Source organism: Charadrius vociferus, unplaced genomic scaffold (assembly GCF_000708025.1).
Source record: "Charadrius vociferus isolate BGI_N301 unplaced genomic scaffold, ASM70802v2 scaffold932, whole genome shotgun sequence".
NCBI classification, from domain to species: domain Eukaryota; kingdom Metazoa; phylum Chordata; class Aves; order Charadriiformes; family Charadriidae; genus Charadrius; species Charadrius vociferus.
In genome coordinates this window covers 19,872-37,811 of record NW_009647299.1, presented here as the reverse complement: position 1 = coordinate 37,811, position 17,940 = coordinate 19,872, and the positions used below count along the sequence as shown (strand labels likewise).

At 49.6% G+C, this 17,940-nt stretch overlaps 2 protein-coding genes across 2 annotated transcripts in view; both read right to left on the bottom strand.

The window, feature by feature from the left end:
- LOC104281982 (keratin, type II cytoskeletal 1-like) overlaps window positions 1–3,475 on the bottom strand; it is a 5,023-nt gene extending 1,548 nt beyond the window's left edge. Inside the window, 8 exon segments of the mRNA XM_009880048.1 lie at window positions 5–227; window positions 334–368; window positions 664–927; window positions 990–1,201; window positions 1,326–1,421; window positions 1,575–1,635; window positions 1,827–2,041; window positions 2,819–3,475. Of these exon segments, the coding sequence (XP_009878350.1) occupies window positions 5–227; window positions 334–368; window positions 664–927; window positions 990–1,201; window positions 1,326–1,421; window positions 1,575–1,635; window positions 1,827–2,041; window positions 2,819–3,475 (1,763 nt within the window).
- A 4,675-nt stretch (window positions 3,476–8,150) lies between these two features.
- Window positions 8,151–12,440, bottom strand: LOC104281973 (keratin, type II cytoskeletal 3-like). The gene is made up of 9 exons (XM_009880038.1): window positions 11,805–12,440; window positions 10,960–11,174; window positions 10,693–10,753; window positions 10,367–10,462; window positions 10,078–10,242; window positions 9,491–9,616; window positions 9,066–9,286; window positions 8,611–8,645; window positions 8,151–8,506 (listed from the first exon to the last, which is right to left on the bottom strand). The coding sequence occupies exons 1-9, from the start codon at window positions 12,438–12,440 to the stop codon at window positions 8,151–8,153; spliced, it is 1,911 nt and encodes a 636-aa protein (XP_009878340.1).
- Between the last annotated feature and the right edge of the window lie 5,500 nt (window positions 12,441–17,940).

Below are 17,940 nucleotides of genomic sequence, written 5' to 3'. Positions count from 1 at the left end.
GTACATTCCTCCTCCCATTCCACAGCTGCCGCCCATGCTTCCACCTCCAATGCTGCCTCCTACTCCACAGACGCCTCCTCCCATTCCTCCGCCCATGCCGCTGCCGCCTCCAAAGCCTCCTCCCATTCCACTGCCGCCTCCGAAGCCTCCTCCCATGCCGCTGCCGCCTCCGAAGCCTCCTCCCATTCCTCCTCTGCCTCCAGACACGGTGGTCCTGCCTACCACAGCTGGAAGAGAAGCACACGTTATACATATGTTGTCCACTGGTAGGTGGTATCTCCAAAAAGACATGGTCTTCTACTACTTCTCAAAGAAACAAAAACCAATACTTACAGACATTGACGTTGGACATGCCATCATTGCACAGCCTGTGAGGGAAAACAGGACCAGTTAATCCTATGGAAAGTTCATGTTTCTTCAGCTGAGAATTCCCCTTTTTTTACAAGCTATCTACTCCTGATTCTTCCTGAGTTCCCCAGTAATTCTCTACAATTGGCAACCTTGAACTTAACATTCTTATAAGAAGTATGGAAAACACACTTAAAGCTAAGAATTAGAACGAGTGATACAAAACTCATCTTTAGACTGCATCCAAATATTTTACCCGCACGTAGTATAATCTGTCAAGAATTTAGTCAAATGGATACCAAGAAAGAGAGATACCTGTTCTCCTCTCCCTCCAGCAGCTTCCTGTACATGGCAATCTCCACATCCAGCGCAATCTTGATGTTCAGCAGCTCCTGGTACTCCTTCAGCAAGCGAGCCAGCTCCTCCTTGTCTTTGCTCAGGGCACTTTCCAGCTCTTCCAGTTTTACCCTGGCATCCTTGAGGGCCATCTCACCCCGCTCTTCAGCCTCGGCAATAGCTGACTGCAGCTGCTGGTTCTGAGGAAGAAAAAGGGGGGCTTTCTCAGATCTCATCTGGTCACTCAGGATCAGCCCTCAACCCCCAAGTGGAGGAGTCAAGGGTAAAAAAAAAACCAGAAAAACAGTTCGTCATTTCCCTTCTGCACACCCTCCACTGGAGCAGCCCTCAGGGCACAAACTCCACGGGAAATAGGCAGGAGCCATCAATTCTGCGCAATCTGCTCGTACTGGCGCCTGACCTCCTCAATGATGCTGTCCAGATCCAGGTGCCGGTTGTTGTCCATGGACACCACCACAGACAGGTCCCGGCTGATCGTCTGCATCTGAGACAGTTCCTACAACCAAGACAGGCAGCCCAAGTGACCCTCAAGCCTAAACGCACATGGGCACCCAGGCCAACCTCAGTGTCTTTGGCCACCTTGCAACTCCAGCCAGCCCGGGGGAAGGGAGAGCTCCTACCTCCTCGTAGATGCACCTCAGGAAGTTGATTTCATCAGTCAGAGCTCCAACCTTGGCTTCCAACTCTACTTTGGTCATGTAGGCACAGTCCACATCCTAAAGGAAAGATCACACAGGTAGGCAACGGCTTCCTCCCGTCCCAGAAGAGCTGTTGGCAGCCAATGCCTCCTGGTGGAAGCTGCCCATCTTGGTGCTACCTCCTTCCAGTGTCTTCGCCACCCCCCCTCTCCTGGTGCCTCTGTGACTCACCTTCTTGAGTACCACAAACTCGTTCTCAGCAGCGGTGCGCTTGTTGATTTCCTCTTCATATCTGTTGAAGGGGACAAGACAAGAGGAGTCTCCTGGACTGTCCTTCAGTCAACCAGCAGAACCCCCCTTCCCTCCGTGGCACCCTCAGTCCCATTTCCACAGAGCTCCAAAGCAAAGGCAAGACAGTCTCCAAAGTGGCTTAGCTCTCCTGTCTGGGTGCTCATTTCCTCCTTCTTCTGTCACTGCACTTACTTGGTTTTGTACTCCTCCACGTATTGCCGCATGTTCTGCAGTTCCGACTCCAGCTGTCCCCTCTGCCCCAAAAGAGAGTCAAGCCTCCTCCTCAGGTTCTGGATGTAATTTTCAAAGATGGCATCCAGGTTCTTCCTTGGCCCCGCAGGCCCTTGTTGCTGGAGCAGCTCCCACTTGGTGGAGAGGACCTTGTTTTCTTGTTCCAGGAAGCGGACCTGAAAGCCCACAAAGGGATGTGTGAGATATCCACCTGGGGAGACCTCTCATTCCTCAAACCTCCTGCTTAATTGGGAGGCCAAGGGAATCTTTTCCCAAATCCCCAACTATGGCTCATTCAAACCTCCAAGCTCCTAACATGCATGATGAGCATTATTAAATTTTGAGTTATTGTGAACTTCCCAGTTTGGGACAAAAAGATGATGTTAAAGAAAACCCACATCCCTGTTTTCCATAGCATCAGTTTTGGACATTGCTATCGTCTTCACAGTAGTGAAGTCAAGAAAACAGAGACTCTTTTCATCTAACTGCACATAAATTCTCTTAGAAAGGATTTTCTATTTCTTTGGTTTCTATTTGAAATAAAAATAATCCCAGAGTGTTGGAAAGGTATTTAACACTCTTAAGTTTATAGGATCAGTTCCTTCAAAAGAAAGTTTCATCAAAAAGAAAAGCACAGTAATGAGAACTCGTAGGACAACTAAACCTACAATGATGAGTTTGCCCTGAATCACTAGAAATTCGGCTGAAGAGATGACTATGCAAGAGAATCCACAGAATGTCCTGCAGATGTTCTCTTTAATCTTCCATTAGCATGAAAACCTTGTCTATTGTTCCGTATTACTTAATTAAGACCTTAATAATAACTTCCAACTAAGGCATCAGTCTTGCAAACATTAACAAGTGCCTGTTGGTAAGAAAGAAATTCCCTTTCCACACCACAGAAAGCTGTTTAAAATGCCCGCCTCCAAATGATCACGGTCCTGAATTCTCACCTTGTCAATGAAGGAGGCAAACTGATTGTTCAGAGTCTTGATCTGCTCCTTTTCCTGGTTTTTCACTTGCTGGATCTGGGGGTCAATCTCAACATGGACCGGCCGCAGGAGACTGGGGTCAACTTGCACCGGTTGGATGCCTCCAGAGAAGCCAGGGCCACCAAAGCCACCCATTCCTCCACTGCCCATTCCTCCACCAAAGCCACCCATCCCTCCACCACCCATTCCTCCACCAAAGCCACCCATTCCTCCACCACCCATTCCACCACCACCCATTCCACCACCACCCATTCCACCACCAAAGCCACCCATTCCTCCGCCAAAGCCACCCATTCCTCCACAACTCATTCCTCCGCCAAAGCCACCCATTCCTCCTCCGTAGCTTCCACCAAAGCCACCCATTCTGCCTCCGTAGCCTCCGCCACCATAGCATCCACCCACAGTGATTCTTCTGCTGCCGCCCATGTTATGGAGGCTTCTGCTGCTATACCCTCCACATTGTCCACCTCCTCCACCTCCCCTGGAGGAGGAGTATGAACTGTAACTGATCTTGCTTCTGCCGCCACCTCCTCCAAAGCCACCACCGATGGCAGAGCACGAGCTGTAGCCCTTTCTACTCCCGCCTCCAAAGCTTCTGCAGACAGACTGCCGAGACATGGCTGTTCCTTCTAAGCTGAGTCAAAATCAAGAAGAGCAGAAAGACCAACGGAGCTGTGTTGCTGTGGGATGGATGCAGAGAGAAGTCCACAGTCTTCTCTGGCTCCACAGCTTCAGGCACTCCCTTTTATCCGCTTCTGGAGGTGGGCTGGGACGGCATGGGCGTGAAGGTGGAAGCCGATTTATTATTTTCATCAGCATGGGGTTGTTGACAGATTCTCAGTTGATCTTTACCATATTTGGGCCTGCCCAGAAACACACCCTGCAATATAGAAGTGAATAAAAGAACAAGAACATTGAGACAGGTCTCAATGACTAAGTGAACTCTCGTATCTTTATGACATCTTGGAAGCCAGCTTTTACGATAATGCGCTTTTCTGCAGCCCCTCATTGGATTTCCAGCCTTCATGGTTCCCAATTAATTAATTAATGAGCTAATGGTTCCCAATAATGCCAGATACAGATCTTTCCAATAAAAGCTCCACTGGAAGGAGCTGTTTTGATGAAATCCCAGCTATAATATAGCTTTCACAATTCCTTAAACACACCCTAAATCCCCTTTTTATATGTAAAGTTGCCTTTGGCATTTTAGAAGAAGTTTCCCAATCCTGAACGAGAACTCATGACACCGAAGTTTGAGGAGACTCAGCATATTCTCCTGCTAGGAAGGAATTACACCTCCTTGGAGTGCGTGTGGTGTCACTTTGAATGGGAGTGTCTTCTCCCTGTGGATTAAATTCCCTCCAACTGTATCTCCCAAAATCTGTGACAACTAACTGGGACCTCAGATGATGCTGGAGCAGAGTGAACGAGACAACCTGAACCATCAGGCTCCTTCTCTGTGCTCTCCCAAGGGCGTCGGGGAATGACGACATGTGGAGGAAAGAAGGGACACATCGGGCAGCTGCTTTGGTGACCATGGTTGGGGACAGACAAACGAGCCCTGTAGAAGCAGAACCACAGATGAACAATTCAAGGTGTTGAGGGGTTCTACTGCTCAGATGAATGTTGCTGACCCCTCGTTTACCTGGTTCTTTCCAAAGATGAGACAACTGAGGTGGAAAAACCTGTTGAGAAATGGAGCTATTACACCTTCTAAGGCACAGTATATCTTCTTAATTTCAAATATTCTGTGGGGAAAGTAACATATTTTAGAAATGTATTCTGCAGGATGTCTCTTAAATAAAGAAGCCCATTTTTGGATTGCATGTAAATGAAATTTTAAATAATTAATCATAAAGTTCCTGATTATGTTAGAAAATATTCAATGATACTGATGTGCAGTGCTCTGAAGAAGCTAGATTATAGGTGCTGGTTAAAAGGAAACTGAGGTCTGTAAATAGTATTTAAAAGGCATTCTGAAGGTATTATCTGTCTGGATGTTATCAGTCAAATATATATTTAAGTTAATGAGCGAAATATACAATGACTTCACATTTTCTGTAGATAATAGCCAGCATAAATAATCAGAAAGTGACAGAGAAAATATACATTACAACCCTTCAAAAGATTTAAAACAATAATGAACATTAATTTAAGGCTCTTAAAAAGATCTAAGTAGGATCACATACATCGATAAGGAATTTTCAGAATCTGCTCTAAGATTTGTGCAACTTAAAGGTTGTTTGAGAACATCTGTGGCCCACAGCCACAGATAGACGCCTCAGAGCCTTTGCAAAAGAAAGGCTCAGAAAATCACTTTCAAAACCACCAGAAGAATCAGAAACACAAATGCCATTGACTGTCACAGAGGCTGCCTGACACCACAGTCTCTTCACAGAATGGGGCATAGGGGAGGGGAGAATGTGCCCCTTGGGGGCCAAAGGGTGTCCTACCACTGAGGGACTCAAGTAACGGTTGGCCAAGTGCTGTTCTACCTCTGAGGGACTCAAGTCATTGTTGGCCAAGCACTGCCCTACCCTTGAGGGACTCAAGTCATCGTTGGTGAAGGGTTGTCCTACCCTTGAGGGACACAAGCCATGGTTGGCCAAGAGTTATCCACATGTGTGTGGCCTGCCCACTCAACAAGCTGTGGCTGGAGAATGGGCAGCCATCCCTACAGCGGGGATGGGACACCTTCCCTTTCAAAAGCAGCTGGAATGAAGAGGGTCTTTGTTCTCGGTTGTTCTCTCCAAGACAGTGAGTTAAGTGCTCCAGATCATTCTGCAGACCAGTGCAGCCACTCACGATGAGCACTCCCAGGGAGGTGTGGGGTAGCTCAGCTTTCAGTTGGAGAAAACAGGTTGTCTCTCCTCACGGCCTCCCTCCAGATTGCCAAACGCACGGTGGCTGCCTCTCTCGGGAGGCAGCACGACTTGGTTGTACCATCCCACATGGCGGCTCTTCATTGAAGGGGAAGATCTGTTAAGTCAGCCAAATGCCTGGATGCTGACCACATTCAGCACAGGCAGATAAGACGCCCAGATTGAGTCACTCTGACGTCTTCAGACAAGATGTGAAGATTATACCAAACCTGGAGTCACTTCAGCCTCCTCCAGGTAAGACTCAATACCAAGCCTGGACTCCAGCCGTTCCTTCACATCTCTTACACAAAGACTTGTACCCCGTAAAATCACCAACATTAGGCAAAATGTAAACTCTGCAGAAAACGTAGCTGGAGACCAAGCCCGGCTGCAGCTTGGGATCTCACACGGCAAAGAGGTTCTGGCAGCACAGAGGAGGATGTGGCAATGACTCCCCGCAACAACATCTACAACGCCGTTTCAGATTCTAAAGCTGAGTAGAAATGTAGTGCTAAGCTAAAGAACTAAAACAGGTGACTCTTGCCCCAGGCCAAACCTCAAAGTGCTCTTGGCACAGCCCCAGCTTCGCAGAATCATTGCCTTCTCATCGTCTTCTGTTTGGGCCAAACCCAGCCACCTTCCTCGGCTCTCACACACTTGTGCTGGGCTTCAATGCAAGTACAAGTCCCTCTGCCAAGAGCCCTGTGACCATTCCCCACTGCCTTCTCTGCACCTCTTCCTCCATCTGCAGCTCCTGCACCTCCTACGGGGACATGGGCACCTCACAGGAGGTTGTTGTGGGACTCCTGAACCACTACTGAAAGCGGTTTCTGGCTCTTTGATCTCTTCTTGTGGTGGAGGAACTGAAGCACAGATCAAACACACAGCATTCTTCTCCCATACCCTCCTCGAGCGAGACCAAATCTCTCCCACTTGCTCACTACGTAAAGAGGAGACACCGGGGGCAGGGGGGAGGTCTTGTCCCACTTTTCAAGGGGGGTGATGGGATGAATTGTGGTTTGGGATGAATCGTGCCTTCCCAGCCCTTTGTGTTCCTACTGCTGGTCAATGAAGGGGAGGATGAGTTGGAGGTTCTCACGCACTCCTGGTGCTTGTGGGGTGGCAAGCTGTGCAGCCTGCCTGGCTGCAGCCTACTTGTACAGCGGAGGATGGGTGCTTGGCCAACGGCCATCTCCATGCTCACAGGCAGCAGAAAACCTGCCCTCCCACCTCTGCCCACAAGACCACTGCCATCTTCTTCCCCCAGCACAAATCAAATTCTGCTACACCAGGAGATGATCAGATAGGAATGTCATGAGAGGGTGGTCAACTGTGTTCGTTGGTGCAACAGGTGAGCCCCGAAGTCTAGGACAGTGATCCTGCCTCATCTAAATTGGTCCACCACGACTGCTTGGAGACCGGCCTGGCTCCATCCTCTTCCCTCAAAGGATGGGTATGGCACCACGAACAGAGGAACAACCCACACCTTCCCACACCTTCCCACCAAGCTGCTTCCCCAAGAGCTAGGACCACCTTGCCTAGAAGTGGCCTCCAAAGCAAGGACACAAAGACATGATGAATGTTCTCTGCAATTTATTGAGAATGGCAACATCCCGAGGAAGAAGGGCATACCACACACAGAAGAGGAAGGCAGGTGGGGACAGTACATCTCGTTCCATGCCACAGGGGGCCTGGCACTGAAGAGCAAGCTTTGTTCTCCTTAGAAAAAGTCCACGTGTGCCTGAGGTGTTACCAGCTGTGATGGAGAGCAAGGACAAGTGGAACTGGAAGGCACTGCTCCAGAGAGAGCTCCTGCTTGCACCACACCTGGGGCTACCAGGGGAGCAAAGCCACCCGGGTGCTCCACCCTGGGGCAATTAATCCCTCTGGCCACCGGCCCAGAAGATGCTCCTTCCCCGGCTCTGCCAAGGGAGGAGTCCCGCTTGCCCCACACCTACCCTGACCCCAAGGCTAGTGAATGGAAGCAGCAGGATGTACCGCATGCAGAAGCACCCCGGGGACATGGCCATGGAGGAAGGGACACGAGGACAGAGGAGGAAAGAGGAGTTTTATACACGTTTGCCACGAGGCAGCCAGAAATGTACAACGCAGCGAGAGAGGCAGAGCGTTTCCCTCCTGTAAATCAGCTCTCCGCGCCAGGTATCCACGGGTGAGGCTTTTCTTTGCCCAGACGGTTATTTCAGCACTGGGCTTGGGGCTAACGAGCAGGTCGCCAGGGCCCTAACGGGACATGGCATTGCCACGAATCTCCCTTGATGGGACGAAGCCGGGTTGACGAGCCAGTAGGCAATGGGCCATGAGGGACACAGTTCATTTCATTGCAGGATGCCGGAGCTGAATTTAAGGAGGTTGGGCTGCTGCCAGGAGAAGATAGGAGATGCTTCTTTCCTTTTTCCATCCGGCCTTGGGGCTCAGAATCTCACTCCTGAGGATTTGACAGAGGTGGTCGTGACACATCTCCGTACGGAGGACGATCCTCCACCAGAGCTGAAGTTGCCACCTCCAGAGCCGCACATCCTTCCACTTCCAGAAGAGAAGCCACCGCTGTACATTCCTCCTCCCATTCCACAGCTGCCGCCCATGCTTCCACCTCCAAAGCTGCCGCCACAGATGCCTCCTCCCATTCCTCCGCCCATGCCGCTGCCGCCTCCAAAGCCTCCTCCCATTCCACTGCCGCCTCCGAAGCCTCCTCCCATGCCGCTGCCGCCTCCGAAGCCTCCTCCCATTCCTCCTCTGCCTCCAGAAATGGTGGTCCTGCCTACCACAGCTGGAAGAGAAACACAGGTTACACGTGTTGTCCACTGGTAGGTGGTATCTCCAAAAAGACATGGTCTTCTACTACTTCTCAAAGAAACAAAAACCAATACTTACAGACATTGACGTTGGACATACTGTCATTGCACAGCCTGCAAAGGGAAATTGTAAATATTAATTACCTCACCAAAGAGTCATCTTAAAAACTCAGAACTGCATTTTCATTATCAAACCATTTTCCTGTTTCATCCTCATCAGCAACTTTGCTATCAATAAAGTATTTATGGAGGGAAGGCATTGACAATTCCTCTTTATGGCAAGGTTCTTCAGGACTTCAGGTTTAGTAAAACATTTGCACATAACAGAGATGAAATGGTAGTTCTACCACCTGTATTGAGCAGGATATGCCAATTATGCATCCTGACAACCCAAAATGTCACCCAGAGCACCAATAGCCATCTCTACCCATTCTAACCAAAAGAGCTAGTTTGAGATTACACTCTTAACATCAAAACTCAATTTATCCAGGCAAGATCTCCACATCCCTCTCAAATCAAAGGTGAAGGGTTTACCTGTTCTCCTCTCCCTCCAGCAGCTTCCTGTACATGGCAATCTCCACATCCAGCGCAATCTTGATGTTCAGCAGCTCCTGGTACTCCTTCAGCAAGCGAGCCAGCTCCTCCTTGTCTTTGCTCAGGGCACTTTCCAGCTCTTCCAGTTTTACCCTGGCATCCTTGAGGGCCATCTCACCCCGCTCTTCAGCCTCAGCTATAGCTGCCTGCAGCTGCTGGTTCTGAGGAATAAAAAAGGGGACTTTCTCAGATCTCATCTGGTCACTCAGGATCATCCCTCAAGTGGAGGAGTCAAGGGGAAAAAAAGGGGTAACATTTACATCTAGTAAACAAGGGGTGGTTGAAGAAACCATTTCTGCCCCAGACATCGCCATTTGTGACTCAACCTGATGGCAGCATCCCCTGGGCCACTAGCCAACCCCTACCTGCTTCTTCACGTTCTCAATCTCAGCCCGCAGCCTCTGTACGTTCCGGCTCAACTCTTGGATCTCTATCTTGGTGTTGCGCAGGCTGTCCCCGTGCCTTCCAGCGGTGCTCTGCAGCTGTTCATACTGGTGGGCACCAAGAAAAAGCAAACTTTCATTGAACCATTCCTGATGCCTAGACAGGATTTGTCAACAGTTTCACAGCTCATGTGCTGCTACAAACCCTTATCACGTTGGTGATGGATGCTCAGATCAAGATAAAAGATGGTTCTGAGATTCAATTATTGGTTTTGAACTTCGAAATAGATCTTAGTGACACTAATGAGCATCCCTTCGCTTTTTCTAGGCATTTTCTAGTTAAGGTATATTTTTGGCCATCTTTATTGAGGGGCTTCTACCGTGCACCAAAGTGAGATTCTGGACACCTTGAGAACAGAGAGTCAGACCCTTCAAAAGCCACACAATTCCTCTTGAGACTTCCTTGCACGGGTTCCAGCACTGTTAGCTTAAAGATACACCTCACTTTGTCATTAATTCTCTGCAAACTCTGGCCATTGCCCAGACTCCGTAAATGCTTCCTGACTCACCTGGCTCTGGTACCAAGCCTCAGCTTCAGCTCTGCTGCTCTGCGCAATCTGCTCGTACTGGCGCCTGACCTCCTCAATGATGCTGTCCAGATCCAGGTGCCGGTTGTTGTCCATGGACACCACCACAGACAGGTCCCGGCTGATCGTCTGCATCTGAGACAGTTCCTACAACCAAGACAGGCAGCCCAAGTGACCCTCAAGCCTAAACGCACATGGGCACCCAGACCAACCTCAGTGTCTTTGGCCACCTTGCAACTCCAGCCAGCCCGGGGGAAGGGAGAGCTCCTACCTCCTCGTAGATGCACCTCAGGAAGTTGATTTCGTCTGTCAGGGCTCCCACCTTGGCTTCCAACTCTACTTTGGTCATGTAGGCACAGTCCACATCCTAAAGGAAAGATTACAGGAAATAGTTTCATTTCCTTTTGGAAACCCTCCATGGAAATTGCAGTCTGTACAGAGGGATGGTGTTATTCAATTATGCAAATTAAAAACAAGGGACTTCAAATATTGGCCCACAGATCCTACAGGCTCTCTTGATTCCCATTCAGGCAGAGTTGCCTCAAAGCACAGATAGAGCCTGATATTCAAGGGGTGGTTTTGTAGAGCGTGACTCACCTTCTTGAGCACCACAAACTCGTTCTCAGCAGTTGTTCGCCTGTTGATCTCTTCCTCATACCTATGGAAAGTAAAAGTACAAGCTGAGTTTCCTGAATTTTCCTGCCTACGGCCACACTAAACAAACTAAAAGAAAAAATAAATCAGAATAAAATATCTAGACTGAAAAAATGATGTCCACAATTGCCATGAAAAGCAGGCGTGTGAACAAAAATGACTATCAAGCTGTTTGAGTTGCTTTCTGGGTTGGATTATCACCACACTTACTTGGTTTTGTAATCCTCGACGTATTGCTGCATGTTCTGCAGTTCCGACTCCAGCTGTCCCCTCTGCGCCAAGATGGATTCCAGCTGCCTCCTCAGGTTCTGGATGTAATTTTCAAAGATGACATCCAGGTTCTTCCTTGGCCCCGAAGGCCCTTGCTGTTGGAGGAGCTCCCACTTGGTGGAGAGGACCTTGTTCTGTTGCTCCAGGAAGCGGACCTGAAAGCCAAGACATGGAGTGTCCACCATCACATGGGTGAGAGCAGCAGCAGCCAAGACATCCCTTTCATCACGTAAAAAGGATGTGGGTTCACCTTTGCGTGACAATGCAAGAACCAGCTAACATTTTGTTAAAAATTTCTGTTGTTGCCCGAACGGCAAGATGGGAAAAAGGAGGAAATGTCTAAGTCATATTCAAGTCAAAGGAGCTTTTAAATGTAGCACCAGCTCCAAGTACTTTCCCATTGCGGGTAACGTAGAAATCTTAGATTTCTAGTCTACATTTCAAAGCCTGGATATTTGAAAACAAAAAGAAAAAAATAAATTATATTAGTGAATACTTAAATGGGAGGGTATTTGGAAAGAGAACAGCACAGGAGGGAAAAATTGTGCCTGAAACCTGCAGGTGTTTGGAGGCATAACCTATTAGCTGAGCCTGGTGCAACAGGCTGGAGTAAAGCCCTGGAGACACAGCTTTGATCTCGTATGGAAGAGAGATTCTCATCTCTTCCCTAGCAGTGCTTAATAAAAAGACTCTGCTGAAGCTTCTCATACCTAGCTCAAAAAGGATATTTTTGCAGAACTCGAGAGTTCCTCCCAAATTAATCAGACACAATCCCACCCTCTCACCTTGTCAATGAAGGAGGCAAACTGATTGTTCAGAGTCTTGATCTGCTCCTTCTCCTGGTTTTTCACTTGCTGGATCTGGGGGTCAATCTCAACATGGACTGGCTGTAGGAGGGTTGAGTCAACCTGCACTGGCTGGATTCCAGGACCACCTCTACCAGGCCCACCAAAGCCTGGCATGCCAAAGCTGGGGCCACCAAAGCCACCCATTCCTCCACCGCCCATTCCACCACCACCCATTCCTCCACCGTAACCACCCATTCCTCCACCGTAACCACCCATTCCTCCACCACCCATTCCTCCAAAGCCACACATTCCTCCTCCACCCATTCCTCCACCAAAGCTGCCTAGTCCTCCTCCATAGCCTCCACCAAAGCCACCCATTCTGCCTCCGTAGCCTCCACCTCCATAACATCCACCCATGGAAATCCTTCCACTACCACCTATGTTATGGAGACTCTTGCTGCTAAAGCCTCCACAACGTCCGCCACCTCCAAATCCCCTGGACATAGAGAATGAGCTGTAGCTGCTCCTGCTTCTGCCGCCACCTCCTCCAAAGCCACCACCGATGGCAGAGCAAGAGCTGTAGCCCCTTCTACTCCCGCCTCCGAAGCTTCTGCAGACAGACTGCCGAGACATGGCTGTTCCTTCTAAGCCAAGTCAAAAATGGAGAAGACAAGAAAGATCGATGGAGTTGTGCCGCAAGGAGGTGAGTGCAAAGAAAAGGGAAGCAAGTCCCTCTGACTGGAGGGCAGGAGATGCTCTCTTTTATCTGTTTCTGGAGGTGGGCTGGGTTTGCATGGGCGTGAAGGAGGAGACAGTTACTGTCTTCATCAGCGTGGCGTGGTTTACAGATTTTCATCTTCAATTTGCCAAACATTGACCCTACCCAGAAACACACCCTGTAATGCAGGAGAAAATTAAAAAAGATCCAACTGTGCCTACAAAATGGGAGCTCTCAATGACTAAGTCATCTTATGCCTTTGCGGTACAGTAACAGTCTCCCTAGGATGTACGAGTCTTTTTTTTCCACCTTTCATCCATTGCGGTTATTTCCCTGCTTATGTTTATCTTTATTTTGATCTTTCACTCCAAAGCCCCATGGCAGGCAAGCGCTGCCGTTGATGCCAAGTTGTAGCATGGCTTTCACAATTCCCAAAACACACCTATGTTACACCCTTCGTCTTCTTTTTACATGGAAAATTGCCTTTGGCTTTGAGAAGTAGTTTCCCAATCTAGAGCCAGGGCTCAGCAAATTGCATTTTGATGAGGCTCTGTGTCTTTTCGATAAATAAAACCTTACCAGAAACAAGATACCAGAGCAATGGTTGGCACTGGAAATTCATTTATTGTTGGACCAAACACCAAAAGTGTGTCCTGGAGTCTTCGTGCCAAGACAGTCTCAGCCCCAGTGAAGAAATGCCATGAATATCCCAGACGGGAAATCCCTTCAGGATTTTCTGAAGGCTTCAAGACCAGGGGAAGAACCAGAGAAGACGTCAGGAACCGAGCTGCTACAGTGGGACGTGTGGACAGATGGATGGACGGCTCTGAGAAGAGACAGGGAGAAGGAGGCATGCGAAATCACACTGCCCACATAATGAATCCTGTAACCATTTAAATGCAATTAGCTAGGCAGAGGATGCCGGAGAGCTCAACTCGTTTGTAGAGACACATAGAAATGAGGAGAACAGAGGGCACAATAACTTTCACTCGAGGAAATGCATGTTTTTCAGCTGCCGGGCTTACTTCGGTATTTATATGCAAATATATTTTTGGCAGACATAGGCGCGCTTGTAAGCTGTGCTGAGCCCTCCTTCACGACCAGGCGCAGGTATCATTTTTAAGGTCGTTTGAAAGCCGTCACTGGGCTTTAGAGAGGCAGAAGCTTCTCCCAATGCCCCAGCTTTGGTGTCACTCCAAGAGAGGATTAGTTTAGGAGTCAAACTTGCCCTAACGAGCCTACGACCCCTCAGGCGTTCATCCTGCTGTCCTGCTTATCAAATAACGATTACTGCCTTGTTTGAAAACCTTTTTTTTTTTTTTTGAGAAATTCCCTTTTTTATTAGTTTTCCACTTTTTTAAAGCCACCTAAGAAGTTTTGAAGTTCAAAAGTCTCCATGACTACTGAGGCAGCTGGCTAGCAAAGTGCTCAGATGTTCCCGTAGGACACGGGCAATTAAGTGCTGCTTGAAAATCCACACCAGCAACTCTTGGTGTCTTCAGATGTTTAAATGCCTCTAAAAATATCGCCCAGACACCTATTTCCAAAATGCCTAGGGACCCGTTGCATGGCGTAACGTGCAGCTGAACTGGCATTTCCACCCAAAACCACGGCCGTCCCTGCCCAGCTTGCTCGGCCCACCTCCCTCCCCAGCACCAGCGTGGGCTCCTGAGCACATGCGGAAGCGAATCAAGGACAGACAGGGCTTAAAAAATATATGTATCAATGACAAGTCACCACGAGGGTGAAGGGGTGGGGATGATAGGGGTTCTGGAGGTTGTACAGTGTGGTTTATAGACAATAAATACATGGGCTGAGGAGGTCCCCTGTGGCTTGGTGGGCTTCAGGAAGACTTTGTTTCCTTGCCCTGGTGTGAGACCCAAACCACAACACTCCTAAACACCACGGTTGGGACAAAATCCCCAGACCAGGAGGTTCTGAAGCACAACCTCCACCATCACCGTGACCATCAGCCAAAGGACTCCACAACCACCCGAGCCCCTCTCAGGGCAACAGCAAACGCCGTCGGGAGGAGAGGCAAATCACAGGCAAGAAGACCTGGCAGTGCCGTCTCCGCCAACCGGGGCTGCCAACAGACTCCGCTTCTGATTTATCAGTCAAATCCATTCCACCGCCGCCTGCCACACCGCAGGGTTCAGGAGGGTGCGCTGGGCTTAGAACTACTGTAGATACCATCACATATATGTGCATGCACGGGCGCACACGCATTTAACGATGTCTTTGACAGGCTGAGAGAGGTCGGGTTGTTCAGCCTGGAGAAGAGAAGGCTTTGGAGAGGCCTCAGAGCCCCTTCCAGTGCCTAAAGGGGCTCCAGGAGAGCTGGGGAGGGACTTTTTACAAGGACATGGAGTGATGATGAGGAGGAACGGCTTCAAACTGGAAGAGGGGAGATTGAGATGAGATCTGAGGCAGAAATTGTTGAGTGCGAGGGTGGTGAGCCCCTGGGGCAGGTTGCCCCGAGAAGCTGTGGCTGCCCCATCCCTGGAGGTGTTCAAGGCCAGGTTGGACGGGGCTTGGAGCAACCTGGGCTGGTGGGAGGTGTCCCTGCCCAGGGCAGGGGGGTGGCACTGGATGGTCTTCAAGGTGCCTTCCAACCTAAACCATTCTATGAGTCTATGATTCTTGCCTCCCTCTGCATTACCAAAAACATGCTTACATTTTTCTGGGGTTTTTGTTGTTTGTTTTTCTTTCTTTTTCCCGTGGGCGGTACGACGTGATCAGAGAGCTTTCAGGTTCCCAGCCGTGCCGGGAGGAGATGCGTTAAGTCAGCAGCCGGCTGGAGTCCTGAGCACCCCATGTTTAGATAAACGCTCTGGTTGAGTCACGGCTGCCTCGCCAGCCAAGTTTAGGAAATCCAGCCGGGATTTGGGTATCGACACCATCACCTGGTTCAAACGCAACAGGCAGCTTGAGACTGCGGGGATCTCAAACGCCATCGTTGTACCCAAACCCCTGAGGAAGGAAAATGACCTTTAAAGGTCCCTCCCAACCCAAATCTTTCAGTGATTCTGTAAAAACAAACGGGCAGGGCTACCAGAAAAGCTGCTCGAGCCTTGAATACGTGGAGGAAAAGGCTCATTTCAGCACCAACACTGTGGGTCAACCCGCACTGAGCTTCTTCAGCCACAGAAAGAGAGAAATTCGGGGGGAAAAGCATCTAATTCTCACAATTTCCATGAAATATTTGGCATCTCAGTGTTTTCCCTGTGCTTTAGAAGAGACATTTAAAACGTGGAAGGGGGTGGGGGTGTGTGGGAATCATGATGAAATAAAATGAAGCTTATTTCGGGGGCGTAAAACAAACCAGGGCTCCTCCAACAAAAGGCAGAAATTATGTCACATGTGGGTCCAGCCCAGGAGAATTTTCCCCTAATTGCTGGTGCAATCATCAGAACAAAAGGTGAGGGCTTTTTGCTGTCTGTTTGTCATAACTACAGCTTTTGTCCACCCCTAGAAACCTTTTGTCTCTTCGTCACAGACGACGGGAGTCATCTGCTGGAGGCAAGTTTACGCAGAGGCAGCTGGATTGGGGTGACTCTGAGGGAAGTAAATGTCTCTTCATTCAACGCCATCTCAGGTCCCTTTTACAACTCACTGGAATATTTAACCATTGCCCAAACCATCTCCCCATCCAAGTGGTTACACGCCTTTGCTGGCAGAGCGGTGACATTCCGCGGTGGCGGGTAGGTTTATGTCTCCAGCATTTACAAACGGAGTATGGGATAAATGAAATGAGTCATCCGGATCGCAGAGCCGGTCTGCGGTTGACCAGGGACATGATTCAAGCTCTCCTGGGCGAGAGGTCAAACCACACAGGGAGGTTTTGGCTCTAAATTTACAGGTCATCAAAAATATTCTACTTTTGTGGGGAGGTGGGGCTTGACAATGGGTTGAGATCTTGCTCTTCCCATGTTCTCAGTTACCTTTTGGAGACACCTTGAAAGCAACCGGTGGATCCCCGGCCAGTCCAGACAACAGTAAAAGCTGCAGGGTTGGCTCCAACGTGGTGGATGCTGAGGAATTAGCTCTAAATTAGCTGGAGGGGTGATGATCACCCTTCCCTCTTCCACACCATCCCTCATAGGACGCCCCAAAAGCACTCAGGGCTGTGCAGTGTCTTTGCCATGACAGCACCAGCTGTGGGCACCAGGACCACCTTGGAGGACAGGGCAGCATGGGTGGAGGCAGCGGTTGGTCAGGGGCGGACCAGCTAGGGAAGAAATTTTTCACTCTGAGGGTGGTGAGGCACTGGGACAAATTGCCCCGAAAAGCTGTGGCTGCCCCATCCCTGGAGGTGTTCAAGGCCAGGTTGGACGGGGCTTGGAGCAACCTGGGCTGGTGGGAGATGTCCCTGCCCAGGGCAGGGGGTGGCACTGGGTGATCTTCAAGGTCCCTTCCAACCCAAACCTTTCTGTGATTCTGTGAATATCCCAAGTTGTCCAACGTGGCAAGGAAAGGGCTTAGGAAGAGAAAGGGGAAGAGAACTGTCTCCCAATGTCAGCTGAGTCCAAAAGTCTGCTCTGCTCTAACGGGGCCACCTCAGAAGCCTCAGCAGAAGGACAGAGAAGAGCATCCAGGTTCAACCCTGCTGCCTCCTACTGTGCTCCAGCAATGCGCTCGTTCCCACGGATGAGCACCCCGTGTGTTTTACAGCCTCAGCAGGATCAGACCGTCATGCCGAGCCTGACCCAGCAATTTCACCACCCCAACCACTCCACCCCTGCGAGACCCTCCTTCGCCCTCCTGCCAACCTCAGAAACCACCCAAATTTCTGGAAAGAGAGGGCTGAGAAGGGTGGGAGACTGGGCTTACGCGTCCCCTTTGGCTCCTCTAAATGCAGACTTCAAAAGGCAAGAGAAAGTCAAGTAACACTTCGAGATCTCAGCAAAAGAGGAGTCTTGTTGCAACACGAAACTCTTTGGACACAGAGAAAACCACACGAGCTGACTGCCTCTAGTGTTTATTAGGGTATGTCACATGCCAAAGGAGAAAGGTTTAAGCAAACAAGCACAAGTGTTCCCATGATCACAATGAAAACCCTGAGCAAAACTAAACATTTTACAACAGCTTCTAAAGAGCACGGGGGAAATGCCGGTGTCTTGCTTAAGAAAAAAAAAAATAATAAAACAAACAACCAAACTGCAGCGGGGCAAGAAATGTCTTCAGCTGGGACTAGTCACCATGAGGAAATTCTTGTTTTGGAGCTTGAGCCCTGGCTGATGAGTAGCACCGATTAAAATTGCACCACATCTGGATCCAGCACACGATCTCATGAAAGACGTCGAGCCTCTCCGCAGGCTCCTCGGGACATGCGTCCTCAGAGCAGCGGGGGGACACATCCCACCCCCTCTGCCTGGGGCTGGTGGGACACCTCTCGCTCTGACCACGGCTGCT

What these genes read in the sequence shown, in the direction of transcription:
- LOC104281973 (XM_009880038.1), bottom strand. Translation starts at nt 12,440, where the DNA reads ATGTCTCGGCAGTCTGTCTGCAGAAGCTTCGGAGGCGGGAGTAGAAGG. An exon ending in TTGCCTCCTTCATTGACAAG is followed by an intron (nt 11,175 to 11,804) that starts GTGAGAGGGTGG and finishes CTTGGCTTTCAG; the next exon opens with GTCCGCTTCCTGGAGCAACA. An exon ending in TATGTCCAACGTCAATGTCT is followed by an intron (nt 8,507 to 8,610) that starts GTAAGTATTGGT and finishes TTTCTCTTCCAG; the next exon opens with CTGTGGTAGGCAGGACCACC.